General features: G+C 41.6%; 1 protein-coding gene across 1 annotated transcript in view; it reads right to left on the bottom strand.

The window, feature by feature from the left end:
* znf608 (zinc finger protein 608) overlaps positions 1 to 24,900 on the bottom strand; it is a 68,019-nt gene that overhangs the window by 4,427 nt on the left and 38,692 nt on the right. Inside the window, exons 3-8 of the mRNA XM_039621234.1 lie at positions 14,506 to 14,593; positions 7,581 to 10,023; positions 6,169 to 6,646; positions 4,654 to 4,823; positions 3,129 to 3,276; positions 2,004 to 2,060 (exon numbers count right to left, since the gene is read on the bottom strand). Of these exons, the coding sequence (XP_039477168.1) occupies positions 2,004 to 2,060; positions 3,129 to 3,276; positions 4,654 to 4,823; positions 6,169 to 6,646; positions 7,581 to 10,023; positions 14,506 to 14,593 (3,384 nt within the window). The remainder of the gene's footprint in view (positions 1 to 2,003; positions 2,061 to 3,128; positions 3,277 to 4,653; positions 4,824 to 6,168; positions 6,647 to 7,580; positions 10,024 to 14,505; positions 14,594 to 24,900) is intronic.

The raw sequence follows: 24,900 nt of genomic DNA, 5'->3' as shown, positions 1-24,900 counted from the left end.
ACATTGCATGAATAGCTGTTATAGTCCATGAAAATTGTTCCTCCTCTCAGAGGACACTGCATCGTGTAAACTATAAATAGGACCAATTATGATCGTTTGAAACTTTGTATTTTTATTCCTTAAAGCTAATAGAGTCACTTTACAGGATTTGCAGTTCAAAAGAAAATCCTAATTTAATCATATTTAAATTATACCGGGCCTTGGTGCAGCCCCTCAGTTCATCCTCTGTGTGACATTAAGATGTTTTCACTCCTGTTCATTGAAGGTGACTCTCTCGTTAAAGGTACTTATTGTAAATTCTTGTGCTTAAGACTAACTTCAAAGTTTTCAGAATTAACTAAATCATTGAAAAGAACATTAAGACTCAAGTGCTACGGCTTTATGACCCACACACATATATGCTGAAGAGATATCAACTGAAGCTGAACTAGGGCTGTGCTCTACTTTGGTGTAGTACCAATTTGTACCACAAGATGGCGCAGCGAGTCAGTGTAACCTTGAAGCAACACCCATTTCTGTGGGAGTGTCTAAAAATAAATTAATGAGTAGCACACATCCTGAAAATATCTCAATACAACTTAACACAGCATTTGATAAAATGCTGATACTGGCGGGAATTTTCTTGCTAAATTCTGGAAAAGATGATTAGAAAAAGCACATTTAAGCCAGCCTTCTCCTGATTACTGTCCACTTACAAAAAGAAGTTTTAAATATCAGGTGGGTGGGACATACGTGCCTGAGATGACCATATTAAGGATCTCCTTGCAACAGTATATTTATATGACAGAAAGCAAGTAAAAGAGAAATAGGTTCTCTTTTAACATTTTAACATTTGTTCTTTCAAGATAATTTTTTGTAACACAATTCTTTAATACCTGAAGGAAAACAGAGATAATTGGTACATGATCTGCAGACATCACTCCAGGAAGATTACAAATTGCTCCTGTGTTTGGATTCCACAGAGAAACGTGGCTATTCTTCATTTCTCTGCAGCTGTGTGCCTCCACTGTTGCCATCACTGCTGTTAATCTCCTCCATTTCACAGCAATTTACATTTATAGACAACTGCAGTCTTTGCAGCAGTACTGTAATCATCACATTAAGCTTTTTAACTGCCTGTCAGGTTCCCTCTGGAATATTTCACAATTTTAAGCAAACATGGTGATATATGGTTTATGAAAGTATATGGAAAATGCTGGAGAGAGGGTAATGATCTACTGGAGGATAATTTCAGCAACGAGGTACGAGTGTCGCACAGCCGAATAAGCAGAGAGCTGTTATTCGCAGGAGAGAAGTTTCAGATATTAGATTTATTGACCTGGCAGACGGCATGAAAATGAGACAATTGTCCAGCTCGTTTTGCTCTCAGTTTGCATTTTATGAGAGAAAATTTTAGCCAATTCATTTCATGATATGAAAACCTGGTGGATAATCTATAAGCCTGTGAGCCACACTGAGAGCAGAACAGGATATTCTGCACATAAATGATGAGTAATTTCAGAAGTAAAACAACACCCTGGCCACTTCAGCACTCTGTGTGCCAGAGCTTTAATACAAAAATGGGCCTTGTTTTCACAGCATCCAAGCTAACTTAGAAAATGCTTCCATGATTTGAAGGCAATCTGCATTAATGATCTAAGCAGCAGTTGTGCTTAATTTGTCTCCTTATTAGGGTGACATAAACCTTTCTTTTAACAACTTGTATATGAAAATAAATAATAGAAAATGAACTAAAGCAATATATAAAGTCTAACAATAAAAACAGGCAGAAACAATAAATATATGTGCAGTATATCAGGATCAATCAAGACAGTGAAGTAGAGACTAAAGAGCAATATCTCAACAATGAGTCCGTGCTGCTCCATCCTTTTGAATCAAAGTTGTACAAGGAAGTCTCAACAAAGATGTCTAGTCTATGTATCAAAGATGTTCTGGTCCGGTTACCCTGGTTTCCCAGGTGGAACCAGTGAAGCTTTAACATAATTTCAGTGTTTCAAACGTACCAGTTGAGGAGTGCCCTGACACCTGCTGACTGGAGACCAGCGACCTGGAGCTCAACCCTTAAAAACATAGGAACAGGAACATGATGAGAAAGTCAGCTGTGACCAATGTTGGAGTTGTTACTCAAAAAAAAAAGTAATGTATTACACAGTACTTTACTTTTTTGAAAGAGGTAATGAACTACATTCCTCAGCTGGGACCTGAGGAAAGTCATTTATCTAATACAACTCCTTTGTAACATCACGTATGCTTTGCATGGCCTGAGATGCACTGTCAGATAATTACCAGTTAACAGTATGAGAGTAATGTGTGACTTAAGTCTTTTAGAGCCAACGTCGTAGTACACTCCAGTGGCCAATACTGTTGCGTGGTCTGCTTGCATTGCTCTGCAGTTTGACTGCCAATACACTGGAGATTTTCTCTTTGAGTTGATCTATTGTCTACAGGATGAGCCAATCACAGTTGATTACAATCTCTGTTAATGCGACATCTTGTTACATTTCTAGGGAGATGCACGTCAGGTTATGGCACAAGTTACGGCACAGGGATTCAGAAAGGTTTGTGGTTATGGTGCATCTATGGCATAGATTTATCGCAGAAGCTTAAATCTCACTTTAGGCTATAGCCCCACACAATGATACAAATCTGTATCCTAACCAGGACAAACACAGAAAATCTGTTTTCAGTGTTTAAGAACAAACATCAGGTTGACAGCAAAGCTGAAAAGCAGCACAAGGAGTCATGCTAGCAACAGCCTTTTCAGCTTTTTAGCCTGTTTCCGCTTTAACATTAGCTTCTCACCCGTTTTGTGCAATTAGAATAAAAGTATTATTGATGTGTCCACTCCTGAAAACTTGCAACCACTCAACTAATTTTTGCCTCCCTGCACATGGTGTGAAGTCATCTAATTGTAGCAAGTGCAGGAAAAAAAAGCACGTTTGATTTTTTTATTTTGAAATCCACCAATCCTGTAGGTAACTGAAGAACTTTCTTAATGCAAGTAAGACCATAACTGTAACCTGATTACTATGTTACAGAAAAAGGTCATATGATTCCAGTAACATGTTACTTTGTATAGCATATTTCATTATCTAAACACTGTCTGTGTTCGTTTTGCAGATTCATACCTTGGTAGATGTCGTACTGTCCTGACATCAGATTGTAGCTCATACCCAGGTGTGTGTGATGGTGTGTGTGGAGGTGTCGGGCGAATGACACGTGGTTCCTCTCTCTCTCCGTCTCTCTCTCTCCCTCAGGGGATCCCTTCTCACCAGGCTACAAACACACACGCACGCACACACACACACACACACACACACACGCACGCACGCACGCACACACACACACACACACACACACACATACATATACAGACATAGACACACACACTTACACTGTGCCTTTCACTTTTCTGTCTCCATAAGATTTTAGATGTGATCACTATTTTGATCTATTACATTCACATCATGTCAAGAGTTATTTTATATTGATATAATCAAATCAAGAATTTTCTTGGCTAATTTTGCCAAGCTTAAGAAAAGATTGCAAAACTGGATCTCTATGATTTTTTCAGCAAACAGCAAAAAGTTTGTTTCTGCCTTCTGAAGTGACCCATGTAAGACTTCCTGAAACACCAAGCAAACTTGTTAACAAGTGTGCATGGTGATAGTGTTACAAATGCACACATATTCAGGCCTATAATAAGAGGCTAATGAGTAAAATTCAGTTCAGGTTGGGAGATGTTATATATGAGATAAGCAGTCACCACTTACAGACTACCCAAAATAACCTTACCAATCCTGGAAGAGCCTGTGGACCACAAACCACGACGTAGGAGGAGCGTCTATAGGTTTTAATGTCAGTCTGAAGTCTAAAAGTAAAGTCTAAAGTTGTGCATGTTTTGTTGCGTACATTGTGTTAGAAGCAACTTGATTCCTGCTTTTTTCCTGTTACCTGCAGACTTTTTAATTTTTTTTTCGTTCTTTAAGCTTTAATATATGCGCCTTAAACTTGTGAAAAATGAGATTTGTAAGTGTGCTAATATTCAAATGATTTTATTTTTCTTTAACTGTTAAACTTCACAAAGGCTACAACTGTCTTGGGCACATCTAAACACTCATTTAATGGAATACAAATATAATCCATCAGACAGTTAACTTATACAGTCAACATTTTGCCGGCTTTACTTCGTGGCTTCCAGGCTGAACTTTATTATTATAATAAGTCCAGTCTTTATGAACCAACTCGTTTAAGGGACACCCACATGCTTTTAGTGCTTTTAGTATATTTTTCCTCTCACTCTCTGTTGCTTTGTCTGCAAATGAAAAGCAAAACAATAATCTGATGATAAAAATAATCCTAAAACTTTCTTTGCACATGTATGTGTTGAGGTCATCACAACAGTTTCCTATTTAGGGGTTTATAAAGCATGTTTATGCCACGCTGATGTTATGTGACGGTCTTCATGAGTGACTGCTTTAAATGCAAAGAGTGGAATCAAAGCAGTCTACCATTTTTACCCCCATCTTTATCTTTCCCTGAGGCGTTTTTCTGTCTGAGGAAGATATCAGATCTGTGTCGTGTGAAGGAAAACAAACATCAGAAGTGTGTCGCTGTGAGCTGCAGTGTGGATGTGGCAGTAAAGCCTCTCACAGCAGGTGATTTTCCGTGATACTGATGGCTCTGCTGCTGCAGCAGCTCCATGGCTGAGGATGAGGATGAGTCGCTGCTCTGCTTGCTGCTCACCGCTCCTCCTCTGCCGGGTGGTGTCACCTCCGACTCTTCCCTGCCTGCCGTCTTACCGTACAGAGGATAATGAAAACCTATGACCACAAGCACAGAAACAAAGAAACAGACACACAGTAACTTTACATATCTATAAAAAAATACAAATTTTATTACCAGCTCCAAACCAGTACATTCATTTGGAATAATTAACATGATATATATGATATTTATACTTGCACTTATTAAACTTTAGTATTATAAATCTAAATGAATTGCACTTTACATTTTTAAGAAATACATTTTTTAAAATACATGACATAGCTATGTGACACTATTAAAACTCATATATGCAAATTAATATATTTATCATTTGATCAGAAGGTCCACCAAATACTCAAAAACTTTGAATTTTCTGACAGTTATTTCATGATTCAGGCTTTAAAGATTTAACTAAGCCAAAAATAATCAAGAAAATGTCTTAATATAGTTTTGCATGTTAAGCAAACTCATCTTTTGCTGTACATGAACGAGGAGACTGAACAGACACAATATATATGAGAGATTATGTTGTGAATTGGAATTCAGTTTCGTAAATAAAGGCCTGCTATTGCAGTTGCCTTTCATACTCCAGGATAGGGGGCAGCATTGTGTGACAATATCCTTTCAGACAAAGGACCCCCAGCTGCTGAGGCTGAGCTGTCATCAGCTGTCAATGAAGAATGAGTGACTCACCGGAGAAGCAAATTTATATATTGCTCAGTTATGTTCAATGATATTCTCAGTATTCACAAAGTGTTGGGAGATTAGACTATATGCAGCGGAGCACTGCATAAAGTATGTGATGTGCGCAAGTGTACGCACTTCAGAGTACACAGGCAAGTGAACAACCCACTTCTTTTTGTGTGAGGAGAACAAAGAAGAAATGCTCGACTGTTTTACAGTCTTTCAGCTCATCTTCATGGTATCTTAGAATGTTAAAAAACACAAAACGGAAGTGACATGCCAGATAAACACCAGCCTCTGTCATCAGTAAAGGGTGTTTTATTTGCTGAATGGCCAATGACAGTCAACAAAACTCATATGATGGCTGATACTGTGTAACTATGCATCTTCACTCATTAAAAGCCTTTCAGTGATTCAATTTCAACTAGCACATCAATTCTTGCAACTGCTTCAACTTAAACTCCAAACTGAATGGTTCAGATGTAGCACTCTACTGTATTTTAAAGTGAAAACGCAAGTATAAGTGTAAACAAGAACTTTAGCTAAACTACTTAGCTGAGCCAAGACTAAATGGTGGAAACAGAGGTAAATAGCTAACAGTTCCTTAGATTAATTTTTGCATTGTTCAGCCTTTGTCTTCTGAGCTCTTATAACATATTTACCAAAATGTTGAACTACGCCCTTAACGTTAACTCTGACCTTCGCTCAGAGTCTTACCTGGGTAATTGTGGACCAGGGTTGGGGACACCCCTCTGTAGGAGCCCCCACTGCTCTCGCACATTGCCAGGTAGGGTGGATAGGAGGAGTGCTGGTACTGAATGTAGGGCTGCTGAGGGGTCATTGGAGGAGAAACTGCTGCCCGGGCACTTTGCGACTCCTCAGACAGCCCTCCCATTGGCTCCTGGCCCTGATCATCCAGCCCTTCCAGCCTGTCTGAATCCTCCGTGTCGATGGCAGCCGGGAGATCGTGCAATGCATGGACCCTGGCTTTTTTAGCATCTGCACCCACAACTCCTCCTCTTTCTCCTCCACCTCCTCCTCCTGAAGTCATCTTGGCTCCGGCAGGCTCCATGGTAGCTCCCCATTCTTTTCCACTGTCTGATTCGCCTTCTTCAGCCTCCTCGCCATGCTGACTCTGTAGCTCTGAGTATTTGCTGTGAGCGAGGCGGTGAGCCCAGGTGGGGCCGTCTGAGGGCTAGATCGATGGGGACAAGTGTTGGTGCTAGTTGCAGTGTTTCCCCTATAATTCTTTGTTAACAGTGGTGGGTGGGAGTCATTTTGGGGTTGGTTCAACTCCAGTCCACGTCTGTCCCAGTTTGTGTTTACACGGCCAGTTGAAGGGCTAAAACTAAATGCCTTTTTTTGGATTAAGTCTAAATGTTATCTCTTTGTTTCTTGGGATTTTTGGAGGAAAAGCAAAGCAAATTTATGACTTTCATTGGACATTCTCTTTTTAACAGGGGTGGAGAATTTCTTGTTGCGGCAGCCCACCGCTGCTGAATGACTATAGAGGAAACACTGAGTGAACAGAGCCATAGACAGACCATCTATCACTGGCTCTGGGTGTGATGTTGATGAAGGATGACGACGTTTCAACAGCAGGCGGCCATTCAGAAGTGGGATGTGAAGACTGTGGCGTCCCTCTCAATGACACGAATCAAGACACGTCTCACACATGATCAAGTGCAGAATTTAGGCCAAGAAAAAAAAGAACCTACCCTCCCCAACGCAGCTTTCGCTCAATTTGTACAGCCTTTGTTTTTTCTTTTTTACATCAGCATAGCTAGAGTCAGCGATTAATCGCATTGTAAGAAGACATGGGTTCAAAATCTGTACAAGCTTATGGGTTAGAAAGGTTTTTTTAGCTTCTTTACAGCTAAGGTGGTAATTCTCTCTCTAAACATCAAAATCGTTTGCCTCCATCAAATCAAACAATTTTGAATGAAGTAGCATGTCATAGTAGAGCTACACCACCACAGAAGCCACATGGTCTTTTTTATTAGCACCTATTGGTTTAGCTGTACACACTGTGTGATTAATCTCTTTGTGACACTCAACAGCAGTCATTAAAGCACACCAACAACACCATCAGCGGCGGCGGCAGGTTATAGACACAGGGAGAAACTTACACTGGAAAAGGAAACATTTGAGTCCAGATCTGTCTGACTGTTTGGGTTGTGGAGTGATGAAGAAGAGGAAGAGGAGGGTGACTTGATGTCATCACAGTCTTTCATTGAGACCTGGTGCTGGTCCACCATGCCACCGTGCACTGCCTTTATGCCCAGGCTCTGTCCCCTTTCTCCCCTCTCACTCATCTCCACATAGGACAGGACAGGTTTGGGACAGCAACCTTTAGCACCATCTGGACCTTTACCTAGCATGGGTCCACCAGCTGAACACCCAACCACATGTTTAACTTCCTCACTGTCTCTCACAGTCTGTGCCCTCTGCTTGGCACTGGATGTCTGGTCACAGCATTTGGAAGATAATAACAGTTTTTGGTCCATGTACAGTCCCCTTGAATACTGGCCATAATATAGGGACTGGGCCAAAGCTGTCTGGGTCTGACTCATAGCCAGCTGTAGCTGAGACTGAGGTGGTCCGTCACCTTTCTTGGAATCAGAGAACTCGTGGGAGGAGTTTTTATCGTCCTCTTTCATCTCTTCTTTTCTGTCTTTCCCCTTGCAGTCATGGGCTGAGCTTTTGTGGAAAGTCATACTGCTGCTGTTCTGCCTATCTGACTGCATGTATCCTGACAGGTAGTAGGGCTCATAACTGTGGTAGTACGGGGACTGAGGGTCTTTTGATGACGGGGTGCATGCTGTGGGTGGAGTTTTACCAGAGTTACTATGGTTGCTGTTGGAGCTCACCTCGGAAGAAGTCGAGGAGCCAGACTTGGATCTGATTCCATCTGACCGACATTCGGAAGATCCCCCATCATCTGCAGCATCTGAGATGTCAGAGTATGCGGGACTGTTATTCTTGCTGCTGCTGTCTGCTGTACCCAGGCAACTACCACTTGCATCAAGGCGCGATGAACTACCAATAGAGGGACTGGGGGCATTGTCAGTAAAGGTGTAGACCTTGTCGGCCTCGGCACGAATACTGGCCATCCTGCTCTCCTGGCTCTCACTGAGTCCATTCATTACATCCTGCTTGCTGAGGTGTTCCTTTAGAAGGCTTCCAGAATTCTCTTTCACCCCAATTTTAGACCCAACACCATCGTCCATTTTTATTCCACTGCTATCTCCATTAGGTGTTCGCACTGCATCTTTGTTATGTTTGTCTTTAAGTCTCCGCTTTTCTTTTTTCCTGGTCTCTTTGCAGGTGACCAGTGTAGCTTTGACCAGGCTTGGCTCTACAACAATGCTTAACTTTGGTTTGATGGGTTTCAAAGGAAGATTTTTACTAGTGAGGCCTACAGCTGCCATAGGAGATGGCTGCTGTGAGTTAACAGCATCTGCTGTGCTGGATGGATATGTTGTGTTGGGTATGGCGATAAGTTTAGGTGGAGCAGGGGCTGGAGCAATTGGCCGGTTGGTCCTTGACTTGGACAGCTTCTCTACCTTCCCGTTGGCCTTCTTGCCCTTATCACAGGCACTTCCCTTTTTCTCGATCAAACCTTCAGCTTCCAGTTTGGGCATCTCAACTGAGGAGTTCCTGTCTGGGACCATGCAGTTCTCCAGAACCACAGTCATGTTAGATATGATTGGCAGATTGCTAAGGTCATCAATTAGACCATCTTTTAGCAGTGAGGTTCTTCTGGTTTTGGAGTTGGCTGTGGGGCTGTGGTCAGTACTGAGAAGAAGTCGTCTGTTTTTAGGTGACCCCACTGTGGTCACCTTATACAGAGGAGCATTTTTCTTTGAGGAGCTGTTGGTATTAGTGCTGTTGTTTGTCTCTGAGAGGTCATATGTCATGTTGCTGATGCTGTCCTCACAGTCCGATAGCCGTTCTTCGCTCTCCCCATCCTTCATGGGTTCCAGTTCAGGCTTCCGCTGCTCCTCAACCTCCAGGTGTGCATGCGTCTGGTGGTAGCGCAGGCCATTGATGTGCTTATAGCGCTTAGTGCAGTTTGGGTGGGGGCAGTCAATGAGGATGGGTGGTGGTGGTGGTGATGAAGCACAGCCTCCTCCTGGATCCATAAAGGATGGGTCAGATTTACCCTGTGGAGTGGACGGGGCGCTTCGGGATTTTGCCCGAATCCTCTTCCCATTGCCATTTTTAACGTCATCCGAAGAGACCAGGCTGAGATCCAAGTCAGATGGCGGCTTGTTCTTTCGCTTTCCAGATGAGAGAGAGGCTGGTTTCACTTCCTCCACAGTGAAGAAAGAAGGAGGTGCTCGGCAGTTGCTGTTGATGAGGTTAAGACTGCCCCTTCTTCCTTTGCTGTGGATAGGTGCAGCTGTTCCGGCCACACCACCTCCACGGCTCCTGTGCTGAGACAGACCACGGACTTTGGCAGCAGGGGTCGGCTCTACACAGGGTCGATCAGCCATGGCAATTCGCATACGCTTTCCCCGGCCGCGGCCACCTGGTAACTCAGGGTCACTGGAGGGTGATTCACAAAACCTAGTCAGAGGAGGAGAAAAACAATGAACTAAGTAAATTCCCTTTTATCAAATAACAGTCATACTAATCAATTAATCAAAAGCACTTGATTAATTGATCATCTTCAAGTGTGACTAACTCTATAAAAGCAGAAGTTCTGACCATTTCGAGGTGGGGGTTCACACAATTCAATCGAGAAAAGACTTCTACAGCTGATCTTAGATCTTTGAGAACCAACTGTTATTGCCCCTAAATCTGGAAACGGTTAAAAGGCCATTCCCAAACGATTTGAGGTCCATCGTTCTACCATAAGAAAGATTGTTCACAAATGGAAAAACTGGGAAAGTCTCAATCTTCCCAAAGAAGGATGTTCCAGAAATTCACCCTAAGATCAAACAATGTAACACTCAGAGAAACTGCTAAACGACAAGAGCTACTTCTACAGGCCCCTGTTAGCATGTTAAAGTATCAAGGTGTTTTATTGGTCAACTCAAATCCAGACTGCGACAAGTCTGAAATGCTCTGAACCTTAAGACCTCAATTAACTGAAGCCACGATGTGAGACAACATTTTTAGACAGTCATGTGAAAGACTGATAAAATGACTTCTGGTTGACTTGCACAAAGTCCCAAAGTTCAATTCATTTGACTGGAGTAATCTTGGGCATGTTAAGTACAACAAAAAAATATAGTGTCAAGTAATAAATCAGATAAGACATGTGAGAGGACAGCGTGCACTTCCAAAAACAACCCACACTGATGCCACAAAATACATAAAAATAATTAATCTCATTCTGCTCTGCGAAAGCAGCTTTTGTCTGAGTGAGAGAGGGAAGGTTATCCAGAAGGTAACTCTTTAAGTTCTGAATAATATAAAAACAGAAATAGGAGAATAGAAAATGTCAAAAGCAAGAGAGACGAACTGGGCCGCTGAGCTGAGCGGGGAATTGGGCAACTTAAAAAGTAACTGTGGAAAGTGCAATTTAGGTTAGGTTTAATTTAGTAACTTTGTTGTGAAATTTTGCAGCTTTTTCATACTCCGTAGGTTCTTTTTCCCCCCTAAGAAACTCTTTCGACATTTTACTTCCAAATAGTTTGCTTTGACTTTACTCTTCCACACAAGGAAATATGCTTCGAAAGTGAGAAAAGAAATTGCTTTAAGATGACGGCCGTGCTGTGATTTTGGCTACATGTAAAATAATGAGACACAACAGAAGGTTTCTTACTCTTTTCTCTCTCATACTGTGCTTACTGACGAGGATGAGGAGTGCGGTGTCGTCTGATTGTTGGTGTTTTCCATCTAATACTGTAGGGTCTTTACCCTACAACACTGACTTGAGGTGACTGTTGATGTGAACTAGCGCTACATAAACAAAACTGAATGAACTGAATGCTATTCAGGACAGCCCTACTGTTGCTGTATTTGTAGAATATGTATTCCATTATTTATTGTTGAGGTCATGACATCTTCCTTAAATCCTGAGCTGAAAACAAGATTCTATTTTTCATGTCCATGCTTTTGTTCCTGAAAGGTTTTCATTTTTTATGCCAAGAACAGCTTGTTCATATCGTTACCCAAACTGAACTCCAGAATCAGACAGAGACCCCATGAGATAACATATTACCATTCAAGGCTCATCTGAACCAATTTACCCAGTCGTCAGGCATAAAAATCGACTTTTTTCTGTACAAAGCCTGCTCCTCTTTTGATAACATAAAAAAAATCCTGTACGATCCACAGTTATCTCTGTATTTGATATGGAGACATTTTGTATTCACTTGCCGTCCCTTCTACTTTGAAGTCTTTTGATGCTGTTCACCTCGGTGCCTAGCATCTTAACACTGGAGATGCTTTTCCACACTCGGACATTGTTATTCATATCAAAAACCTGTCTGCTGTGATGAGAAAAATGCCTCACTTTATGTTTATCCGCAGTGTAAAGCTTGGCTTTAGACGCCGGACTCTGAACCTTGCATTGGGGCTGGCCTTCTAATGCATTAATTATGACACGTTATCACAGGACTGGTTTGTGTTAAATACCCAATGAATAAATTCTGACCTTGGAAAAAGAGTTTTGGGTATTAATCACCTTATTAATGGAACGGACTGCAGAGCACGTTGAGACTAGACTTTCTCGTCCCCCTCTGTGATTTTAAAACGATGATATCTCACATTTCCTGTGATGTTTGTAATTGCTTTTTTCCCCATCAGTGTTTCCCTGAATGTCACAGAAGCAGCCGGAACATGCAACTGAAATTTTATGTATTTTTCTTTGACATTTCAAGGATATCTCTTCTATTTAAAACGTGTTTTTTTAATCAGCTGAGTGATGATGTTTTCTGACCACTCAACTTTTTAATAATCTCAAACTTATTTTTGATATTTCATCCAATTTTAGTTAAATCTTTCAGCTGCATTTTCATTCGAAAATGGATGAATCAATCATAGAAGAGGAAGGGTTTTATTCCACTGAATTATATAACAAAGCCGGCATTTGGTCACCACTGACAGACGTCCACATTGATGAAAACCCGAACGAAAAAAAGCAATTTGGTGCCCGTTTTCTGAGATTAAGCAGTAATTGCCATGACAACAATCATTTACATACAGGGCCAATAATTGAGAGGTTTCATCGGAGCGAGGAGGGACTGTCACATTTTCCACTCAGCAATTACAAAAACCACTCATCGTTTATGAAACAGTTGAGATGTAGAGTGGAGAGCGGAACAACAGCTGACAGCCCCAAAGCCAATTGAGCCTTTTTATCATTGTAGCAACATTAAAGCACTTTGAAGAAATAGGTGCTCTTTCCAGTTAATCAAATAAACAATCAGCAGCAAATAAAAGCCAATAAGAATAACAATAAAATGATAAAACGAAACACGGTGGATCAAACAGGGAAATAAACCAGGCAGCAGTATGCCCTTAAGTGTGTTTACAGTGGGAATATGAATTGCTTGGGGCCTGATTTCAACAGTAAATGTCTGAGAGCTTATGAGAGAAACACACTGCAAAGCTCACAACCCAGCTTAACAAACCAAAATGATGTTTTGAAAACCAAAATTTATACTAAACGACTGCTATAACCTTCAGCGCAGAGAAAAAAACAGCTGCTTACATTAGCAGGCAAGGCTCTCTACTTAATCTTTAATAATACCTTTCTTTTTTGTCTAACCTGAAAGACAGATCAAAATGAGCTTCCACCTAAAGACTTGACTTCTAATTTTGAAATGTTAATGAAAATTATTTCACCGCAGATGCCATCCTTCAGTAAGGAACCATGTTTTAGAAACTTAAAGTAAAGAAGGTCCAACACATTTTTCATTGATTAGGGGTTTTTTTGTCTGTCTGTCTTTTTTTTTGGCCTAGACTACTAAAATTTTTCTCTGGAAAAATCAATTCACTGCCATTGCAAACAACCCACACAATGCACTGTGGAGTGGGACCAGTACCAAACTGAAGTATAAAATTTAATGTGATATAAGTCCTGGAAAGGAGAATGGCCTGATATGATTTATAAGGGGTCAGCAGCTCCAACCAAACCTCCCAGTTGATTTGTCTGAGCTCCACTAGTCTTGTGTGTTTCAGTGTGAGTAAAGTTTGTCTTACATATTAGAGGAAGACTCGGCACCAGAGCATATGAACTTTAACAGGGGGACATCAACACACTTTGCTATTTCATTAAAACACCCCCACACACAGCAAATAGATACACATGACTACTATCATTACTGTTGTTATGGATAAAAAGCTACTTGAAAGCACATCACAAACAAACGCACACAGTATGCACAGAAATTTATCCACAGTTTTAAAAGTGCAAAACATCTCTCTTAGACTGCAAAGTGTAGAAAGCAAGAGATACATTTTCTCACAGACACAGTTAGTGTCTGTGAGTGCAGAATATTCTCAACATGTTTCCATTTGTTTTGCGATGGTTAAGTGATATCATGCTTCAGAGCTAGCCTCACAAGCTGATGAGTGATCTCTTCTTAGCTCCAAAGCAATAAGAGGGGTGCTTCTAAAAATCTCTTGCCTAGGACCATCTGCTCCAAAGTCAGCGTCCTCCTCAGTCATGCTGGTTAGCGCTGTCGCTGCAAAAACACTAAACTAATGTTAACTGAATAACTTGAGCTGCAGCAACTGCTTTTCTACTGCAATTGAGCACTCAATGCACTTTATGCAACAAGCTTCATTCACCCAAGCACTTTTTTTCCCCACACTTAAGGGCGTTCTATCTAACATTCACACACATTCACACTCCAGAGAGCAACTTGGTGTTCAGTATCTTGCCCAGAAGCACTTTGGCATGCACAGTGGCGCAGCCAGGGATTAAACCACCAACCTTCCGACCTGCTCTACCTCCTGAGCAACAGTCACCCCATAACATAGATCAGTAGAATTTTGCTGAAGGAGCACAGTGACCTTTTCGGCTGGGCCTGGACCCCAAAAGCCTGTCTACAGTGCTGGATAGAAGGAAAGATAGTAAATTGTAAATGTTACCTTGGAGGAGCCCAGTCGTGTTTGGTGCAGTCTAACAGAGTTCCCACGTAGGTTCTCTTCCTCCACGTCACATTCACCACCAGCACACCTGTCAGCCACAGAGGAAAGGAACACCAGTGAGCATTGGATTCACTGACAAGCTTTTATATCAGAGTTTGGCATAGAGTTCAGAACATAAACCCCCCCACCCAGCATCATAGATAATAATAATTGTTTGGCCCAAAAGTGTCTCACATCTGCAGTTTTCTTTGGACCACATTTGGCTTTGATTGACTGCACTGGCTCAGGGAGAGACTCGGTGCCTCGGCTCAGGCACAGTTACACTTTACACGTGCCAGATGTTCGGTCTGTTGTGACACACCACGATTGTCACAACCCATGTTACTACGTTATGCTCGCCTCATTACTTTTGGCCCACACAATATTTGCAAGTGCTGTAACTAAGTTGTACGTGCCAAAACGAGTCCAGATCAAGCCCAGATGTGACTGGAACGAAGGCTTTAATTTACAAGGGTGTTCAGCTGCAACGCTGTTCTGAAACATAGATACTCACATGCACACATTTAGAGGAAATAAGATCTTAAAAGTGATTTTTATACAGAAATCTGACAAATCAAACAGTGACACAGGTGTGTTAAAAGATTTGCTGAAGTTATTTTACAGCATATCAGCTGTGTCTGAAAGAAGCGTTCACCTTTTTTTCACCCTTTTCCAGGCCCTCTGTGGAGCCACGGAAATTCTCATTTTTCTGTTCTGGCTTTTATCTAAAGACGAACGTGTAATGAATGATGAAACAATAAAATGGAGCAGACCGCATTTTAGAGGAGAGAAAAATCGCTGTGATGAGCAGACATCTGAGAACAGCAGCAGTTAATAGTGTGGAAATAAAAAGCTGTGGCAACCTGAAGGACGGAGTTCATGCTTTTAAGAATTGTTTTCAAAGTGCTTCACGTTGTTTTGCTACAGCCTGTGAAATCACTCGGTCTGATATTACTCAGGAACATCCGCGGAGGAAAAATACAGTCTTACATTCTTGTCAGGTTTTTGTATGGAAGAAATATTTAGTCTTCAAGGTTTAAACTCTAATCTGAAGACCCTTTAGCCATCTGAAATAAATGCCTCTCTCTTCTCTCTCGCTCCCAGACTGACATTTGAAAACCATTAACCTCCGTTTTGTGATGCGCCAGCGGCAACGCCAGGCAAATCAAATTTTGGACGCATTACAGCTTTAAAACGAGGTTTGACTGCAACACACGACTCCCCGCTCTTCAATTATGTCTGATAGCCGCCACCTTCACAGAACACTCTCACAGATAAATGAGAGGCAGGAAACGCAGCCAAGAAGGTGGATGTGATCAGGCAGAGGCCCTAAAATCTCCAGTTAAAATCTCCACTTAATGAACTGGATGGATTTCATTAGTCAAGAACTTAACCCTCATAATTTCCACTTTAAATAGTCCAACAAGGCTTTGATCAAATGTATTTTCTACTTTGTTCAGCCAAGTCTTATCTTATTTTCATGCCAAACTGGAAAAGGAATGTTTAGGAATGCAGGAACGTTTAAAAACACGAGAAGGTCTGACGTGTAAAATGAAACAGATTAGTGTTATCGACCACATTAACTCGTTGGTAATAAAAGTCAGATTTCCTCAGGTTGTATCCTCCAATTTAAGCAGCTTTCAAATGACAAATTCAGTGGTTTTATCAGAGGTTGTTCGACTGAGGGCAGCCATACACCAAATGACTTTTCAAGCATTTTTAGTGTTGCACACAGACATCCAATGTTGCAATAAAAAGCTGACTGTTTTGCTAAAGCTGTAGTGTGCCTCCATCATCTCGATCATGCAGTATAAGGCAGTCATAAAAACCGGTCTTCTCATCTTGACATTCAGACGACTATGAACACGTTTATCTTCTTTCTATCTTCTTGTGTTCACGTTGTGCAGTTGGATTCAAAGCAATAAAAGTGAGCACACCAACGGAAGATCAATACATCAAGTTTTGATCGCTTAGCTGAGCACTCAGACTCCAATCAGCAGAAGTCCTGAGAGAGAAAGCTCTCTAGACATGGTCTCAGAGTATGAGTCTCTAAATGACTTCTTAGGAGAGCAAACGCTCAGATTTGGCTCAGATGCAGCTGATTTCACAGTGAGCAATGGAAAAAAGACATCAGAGCACGACCAATACAGGGGTTTTAAGACTGATTCTTTTTTTTGTTTGTTTCTTTAAGACCCATGAAACAGATTTCCCTAAAGCTTTAATGCACTGGTGTCCAAACCCAGACCTCAAGGGCCAGCGTCCTGCAGGTTTTAGATGTGTCCTTGATCCATCACAGCTGATTTGAATGGCTAAATTACCTCCTCAACATGTCTTGAAGTTCTCCAGAGGCCTGGTAATGAACTAATCATTTGATTCACGTGGGTAGACCCAGGGTAAGATCTAAAACCTGCAGGACACCGGCCCTCGAGGCCTGGAGTTGGCTAAGCCTGCTTTAGTGAGTAGTGATTTGCCAACAGGGACGTTACAGAGTGCCCTCTGGTGGACAAACTGTGAAATGTTAACACATCTAACATGGCTGAAGGGTGTTTCTCCTCTACTTTATTTTACTTTTTATTTTTATTTACACATAAAAGTGAGGAACCTTCTAATGGCCAGCAGAGCCTTGTGGAAACGATCAAACATCCCTGCTAGTCTCCAATGGTTCTGCTTTTTTTTGTTTGCAGAGCGATAGAGGGTCCTCCTTCATCTGCAACTGTATTAGGTGCGGGTGAAGCTCTACTGAAGGTAGGCCAGGTTGACAGACATAGCTGTGACATAAATCTGGACTCTCTGTGAAGTAATGGGACTGACCTGGGTCTGTGAGCACCAACTCCCGGGGGTGAGACGGACTGGAGAATGCTGTATGCGAGCGACTGAGTATAGACATCAGTCAGCAAAATACAAACATCCAGGTGCCTGCCCAAATTGGCTACATTGCTGTACAGGCAATGTGTAATGTACGCAGGAAATATGAGCAGACAAAAGGTCAACTACCAGAAAAACTGTGCAAAGCTCGCTCCCACTTCTCAGGTTCAACTCGGCATGTTCTACAAGCTGGGCAGCTGAGCTGAGCACTGGAGTGATGCGGAAGATGCATGCTACATGCAGATTTCACAGAGACTCAAAAAAGTCCTTTGGGGAGTCAACATAGCTCTCTGTGACAGCTGGGATAGACTCCAGGCCCCTCACAACCATGAGCTGGATGATGGATGGGTGGATTTTTCATTTATCAGCTGTTACAAATGACGATACCGACGTTCCTCCACAGTCACTTGGACTCAAGCCCACTGAAATAAGGTGTATATAAGAGATGGTTTAGCAATAAGAGGTAAAAGACGAAAAAACCGTGGTCAGCAGGGGCCAATTCCTCTGGTTAAAACACCAGAAAAACAAAATCTGAATTTATAGACAAAAATAATCCTACTGCTTCTACAATGTAAACACTATCCCGATGATTTTTTTTATGTCAGTGACGAGTTTCAAGTCTTATTGAACACTGAAAGGTTTGTATTCATGTAATGCAGTCTGTTATCCGTGCAGCATAATGACACTGAAACTAGTTTTCGACTGCCAGCTGAGATTCTTTCTCTGCAGTCTTGAGCCTGAAATGGAGGTAATGGAAGTACAGATGCTCCCCGAGGACTGGAAACAAACCACTGCAAGTATGTGAGAAACTGCTTGGTGAGTGCATTCCTCGGTATGCCTCTGTATCTTCTGAGACTATAAAGGTTTGGATATAGCTGTAAATAAAATCCTCTCTTGATTCTGTTCAGTCACTAAAAGTTCATTTAGAGGCCAGGTGTGGGTTTTTGGAAGCTGTGTAAGGCCCAGGGGTGCAGCTGCATAAAGCTCTCACCAGTAAAGCAGCTTTTTAAATCATCAGAGTTATAAAGCTACATATACACATGGCTCTGCTGCATAAAAGTCAATATTTGTAGAACTGCAGGACAACATGTATAAGCCTCATTTAAATTCTCATCACAAATGTACACAAACAGCCCCAAAACAACATGGTTTGAGGGCACATCACCGCTCATTAGTCGTGTTAGTGAGAAAAAGGGCCAAGAAGACATGCAATTTAACCAATTTGCAACACTGACGACTCTCTTCAACAGCAGAACACAGTTATTTTATCATAATTATCAAAATGTAACATCAGAATCATGCTCAGTAATACATTTATGAAGCGTATACTGAAATAGGCTTAACAGATGAGACTCAAATTAAAGAAAAAATGACTAAAATGTAAAAAAACTGGTCCAATGTTTGTTATGCTCTCACCTGACTAAACTGTCACTGGCTGGACAACTGGCAATTTTACATTCACAATAAAAAACGCACAGCAGGACCGATCCATTACCTGCAGCAGGAGGTATTTTCACGTAACTGACTTCTGGCTTAATTATATTTAAATTTACTGAACTTACTGAACAAACTAATTGACGCCATCTCAAAGACGCCAAAAAGATGTGTGTAAATCACAGCTGTCAACAAGGAACATTACCTAGAAACACTAGTCTTACACCTGCACTCTTTTGAGTGGCCAGCAGGGGGCGTTTCCTGTGGATGCAGATATTAGCCCGGTGGCATAAAGTCTATAGGAAAATGACCCTTTGGCTTTCCCTGATTAATGACCTCATTAAAAATATTCCCAATAAGTCCTCAGTCGCTAGTTCCAAGTTTTATTTAACACAGCATGATGTTTATTTATAAATTAGGGACCCCATCATAGTCAAAATGGAGAATAAAGCTGGGTATGCTGTACCACATGACTGACAGGTAGCTGCTGCATTAGCATGAAGTGTTCCTTGTTTTCGCAATCAGATCCACCTCTAGTTTGTCACATCTGGCTTCAAAACACCAAAATAGCAGTGCCAAAGGGACTTTGCAAATGTGCAATATCACAGAGGCTATTTTTATCTTCTTTAATACAGTCTGTGGTAAATAACAGCGCTACAAGCTGGATGTGACGCCCTCTCTAAATGGAAAAATGGCTCACAGACTTTTGCTATGATTTTACTGAAACAACTGAAAGGCACTTTGAGTTCACGTGTCATTTCTTTTTTAAATGCCACATAAATAAAATTGACTGAACTTGACTGAGATATTCATCATACAAAAATTAAGCTCATAAATGAACCTTTTGGGATGAAATTTTAAAGATATCTGTGTAAGCTGTAAACCAATACCAAGACATTATTTTTCTATCAGGTTTTGTCTTATTTTACCTGCAGGGTGCAATCCTCACTGCTCATCATTCTTTTATAAATACCGGTTTATGCGTTATATAAATGGCATCTGCATGATTTTTGTGTGTATGCATCATTTATACATCTGGCCCCGGTGTGCAGCTGAGGAGCACTGATTAAAGCGAGCCGTGCGCAAAGACAAGAGTGTGGCGTTCAAGCCAAATTTCAAAATAAAAAGTCAGAGGGTCTCTGACAGCTGGTCTGACTAATAAGACAGCTGAGATGATGAGGTCAATACAGGGAGGTTGACGCATACTGTGTACAAAGAAAGGGTTTTGTTTGACCTAAAAACATAAACAGACATTTTAAACTGGCTTTCCTGTAAATCGGTGTATGTCTGTAATGTGCAGGCAGCGGTCCTCGGAGTCAAGAAACAGCTGTGATGAGCTGGTTTGGTCATTTGTAACTTTAACCCTTGTATGGTGTTCGGGTCTGTGAGACCCGTTTTCAGTTTTTTTCAAAAGAAAAATTCAACAATTAATTATTTTTTCAACCTGAAATTCATTGGCTTTGGCTTATTTTCTGTGAAGAACATAAATCTGAACAAATTTTCAATGACCTCATACTGTACCTCCCCCCACGCATTTACATTACATACAAGGTGTTCGGGTCCACTGGACCCAGGTCTAATAAAAGTGTTGAAAGTGTAGGTCCTGTGTTCCCATACTCTGTCTTCCTCCTTTCTGGTGCTGCTGATAGTGTTTTCTTCCCCTCCTGCTCCCGCACAAAGTTGCAACATTGTTGAAAATTCAGCTATCAACACCGTCTTACACCTCTTACATTCCCGCACATTTTACCCTCTTTCTTGAGGGATCCAAATTTTATTTTCTCATACCCTGTCCCACCTGCAAATTAGGGGCATAATACTATAAATAAGACTTTGCCAGTGTGGTTCTTTATCACAACTGATCAAGATGGCAAAAGATTATCTGCTGCGAGGGCCTTCCAATTGATTTTGGAAGAGAGAGGAGCTTCGGATGATGATGTTGGCAAAGAGGTTTCAGAATATTTCACATTTCTAAAAATTCAGAGTCTGACAGTGACTTTGAAGAAAAGGATGAGGTTGAGCACCATTTAGTAACAAAACAAAGACGAGTACCCAATCAGCAGCCGGCTCCAGGACCAGAACAAGCCCACCAGACAGCAAGTGAAGAAATATGGATGTCAATAAATGGTGAAATTGAATGGTCTTCTTGCCCAAGAAATGAGTCACCCTGAGCTGTTACTGTGATAAGCCAGGGCCAACACGGCTGACAGTTACTCAAGTGAAGGACATCAAGTCTTCATTTGAGCTTTTCATCCCAGATTCCATCCAGAAAATTATTCTGGATTGCAGTAATCTAGAAGGAAGGTGTGTTTTTGGAGAGAGGTGGAAGAAGATGGACCAAATTGATCTAAGAACCCCAAAGGCCTACTTTGGGGTTCTTATCCTTGCAGGAGTTTTCAGGTCCAAAGGGGAATCCACAGAATCCCTGTGGGATGCAGAAACCGGCAAGAACCTTTCCGTGCATCAATGTCTCTGGAAAACTTCCACAAAACTTCCAGGATTATCCGTTTTGATAACCAAGGCGACAGACCAGCTCGACGGCAGAGAGACAAGCTAGCTGCCATCAGGACAGTGTGGGATAAGTGGGTGCACCACCTCCCCCTGTTTTACAACCCTGGGCCTAATGTCACCATTGATGAGCAGCTGATCCCATTTAGTTGTGAAACATATTGCTTCACATGTAAATGTGTTGTGTCTTTCCACTCACTCCACTTGATTATAACTGATTTTTTTTATAACATTTTATATATAAAAAAAAAAAAAACGAGAAGCACATTAATTCATAAATGTGATCTAACAAAGGTAAAGGGAAAAAATTAACCATGTTTGCTGTTCATATGGCTTGTAATCGGGATGAAGTAAGCATCTGTTGAGTAATTTAACATAAAATTGTTTGATAGTGTTAATTTGGAAAGCCAAAACTCTAGCAGGTCCATCAGACCCATGAACACTGGCTGAGTAACAAAAATATGAACACCACACAAGGGTTAAATAGCAGAAGCAAGAATCAGATACTCATCACGATACAGTGATGATGCGACTGTATCACGATATAGTGACTCAGTACATTATAAGACAGACGGTCAGCTACATACAGTGATACAATGAGTCAGATTGGAAGAGGAATCTGTTTGAAATGCCAAATTCCACAAATCTCCAGAGACTGATTGGATGGATTCAGCTCTCAAGTACTCAGCGCAAACGAAGGCATGAAGTCAGTGAACAGAAGCAACCACGATGCACGCGATGGGCCAACGTTAGCACTGATGACTTATAGATCCTTGGTGCGGATCTTGCAGTCCTCATCAGGATCACCTACAGTAGAAACACATTTCTCTCATCAAGTCTACACATACACTGCAAGAGACCTGATGATGATGATGATGATGAGCGCTTGAACAATGGAGGAGTAAGCAATACGATACTGCCGCATCAACATTTTGTGCCGCTCCTGATAACCAATAAAAGAAATATTGCAAATACTTTCATGATCTCAAAGGAAAACAAAAGATTATCGTCTTTTTAAAAACCATATCTAAAAAAGCTAATGTCACTTTTAGTTTTTCATCAGTTTCTTGATATCTTATTGCAGGCCCACATGGATGTGAAAAATCTACTTCTTCAGTGCTGCATTGCCTGCAATAAAGAAATGAGCAGCAATAAAGTCATAGAACAAGTCAAGCAGACAGTAAAACAAACTGACGGTTAAATAATAGTTGCACAAGGACGAGGATAAAAGGGTACAAGATGTAGGATAAAGTAGATGAAACATGTAGAAACAAAGTCCAAAGTGCAGCAGTGGAGGTTTTCCTCTTCACTCTCGTGCCCCCTGAAGCCTCGCTCGGCCTGAAACGTGACAGCGTTTCTATTTTTAGTCAGCACGTCTCTTCTTGGGAAGAAGCCAAAACACTCAATAGGTCGTCAGTTTGTGTCTTGCTGTCATGAACGTGGGCGTTTGTGCTGCTATTAGAGAACCTGTGTGGCATTCAGGATCCCTCAAAGTCTGTTTCTAACACTTATTGAAATAAACGCCCTGACTCAATTTTACTGCTTCACAGAGGCTTCGCACAAACAAGCAACCACTTTTTAAAAGAGAGCGAGCAACGGCTGAGTAGTGCTTGAACTAAACGCCCCTGAATTCAAGCATCTCTATCCGAGGGACTTCAGGGTTTGTTTGTTATGAGTCAGGGAAAAAGAAAACGTTCTCCGCATTGTGCGCCCTCTCTTTATCCTCTGCACTGCAGAAAATAACAAAATCTTAATGGAGAAATTAAAAATGAATGTCTTTCCCTCATTCACACCTACTCTGCATTGACTCTCTGTTCATTTTCTCCCTCGCAGTCTGAACCTGCATCTGCTTTTGCTGTGAAACGAAATGAAAAAAGATGCTCGAGCTGCACTGCTGCATCCAAATGTGACATCCACACTGCGCTGAGTGCAGTTTAAGTGTCTGTCGAGGCTGTCAGAATCACCCAGCTCTGCCTCGCCTGTGTTTGTGTCGCTGCTGCTTCATATTTTTCTGCTGATTTGCTCTAAGCTCTCGGCAAGCATCCCCTGACTTCTCCTCTGCAGCTGTGTGAGCACTGTCAACAGCAATCCTTAAACCTGAGCCAGTCGCAGTCACTGAAGTTGACTCCACAGAATCACACGTATTTAGCAATAAACTGGGCACTTTCTGATTTAAGTGCTGGTAAATTAACAAGATTTATTACTGCTTCATGAGATTTTAGGGGGGGGGGGATTTTGAGAGAATGAGGAATTATGTATCAAGTCCGATTTGTCAGGAGGTTATTAGGATGGATGGCAAACAAGAAGGTTCAGAGTCCTATATGTGTAATTGCTTAGTCAGATAAAGCAGTTTAGATAAGGTTAGAGAATAACAGTGCTAATAAACTTGTATTAAATCAGTGCCCCTGTGATGGACACTGGGTCTCCTCCAGTGCTCCCAAACAATGATCCATAACTTGATTTTTATTTTTGGTATCTGAAGAACATTGCAGGAGAGCAAACCTGTCAAGCAAAGATTGCGATGCCACAGTTCAGATCATTTCCTCTGAATGTCCCCCTATAGACACCTCAGGATGTTACAGTAAAACTTTGCTTTGACAGCCTCATCCTGAGGGGCGAATTAACTTTGTAGGATCCCTTGAATGCTGAAAAAATGATGAGTATTATCCTAGTCTCACTTATCACCTGACACACTGCCTCCAGGCTTGGAAACTGTGGATTCTCCCACTACCAACTGCTCGGCTGTAGCTGAAGACTAAGCTCATCACTTAACGATCTTCCACATGAAATTCGGATCAGTTTGAAACGGAAGTTGATGTTTCTCGTCTGTACAAGTTTGAGGTCTGTGGTGAAATCACAGAGTGCTGTTTGCAAGTGGTCGTTTTCAGTTCAGCTGCTATTTTTGGATAGCTTAACTGAAAACGATCTAGGGTGTATGAAAACATGACCTTAAACTAGAATTTAAATCAGTTATGGTTTTTGGTTTCATATTAGGGGCTTTCTTAGAGCCCTTTTCCACTAGTAACTACTTGGGTCGGCTCAGCATGGCTGGACTCGTTTTTAGGGTTTTCAATTAGGTGGTCGTACCAGGTATCAGATACTTTCTAATACCAACTCTGCCGGGGTTCCAAGCAATCTGATCCAAAATGTGATGTCAACAGGTTAGTCAGTGGTGCCACTTGATGAGTCATGAGAGTGCCTCCTTCACGAAAATCAAAACTGCCATTTTTCGAACCTGGCAACAAGGGAAATGACTACACAAAAACAACACTGTAGTCCTCGAGTCTGACAAAAAGCCATACACTGAGCAGCAGGTATATCGCCCCATTGTTGTGGTTTGCAGTTCACATCCGAATGATCACAGGACTTTCATGATCGTGTTGCTACAATGACTCCACGCACATTAGGGGGTACTCGACCATAATGGAAAACGACCGAAACCAAGTTGAGTCGAGCCAAGTAGGTACTAGTGGAAAAGGGCTATAACACTTGGGATGAGGACCTTGGCTATCTGAAGGGATAATGCATGGCCACCTCCCTTTGGAAGTTTTC

This window comes from Oreochromis aureus, linkage group 12 (genome assembly GCF_013358895.1).
Source record: "Oreochromis aureus strain Israel breed Guangdong linkage group 12, ZZ_aureus, whole genome shotgun sequence".
In the NCBI taxonomy this organism is placed as follows: domain Eukaryota; kingdom Metazoa; phylum Chordata; class Actinopteri; order Cichliformes; family Cichlidae; genus Oreochromis; species Oreochromis aureus.
Note: the sequence above shows the minus strand (reverse complement) of the source record. Positions and strands in the feature narration are given on the sequence as shown.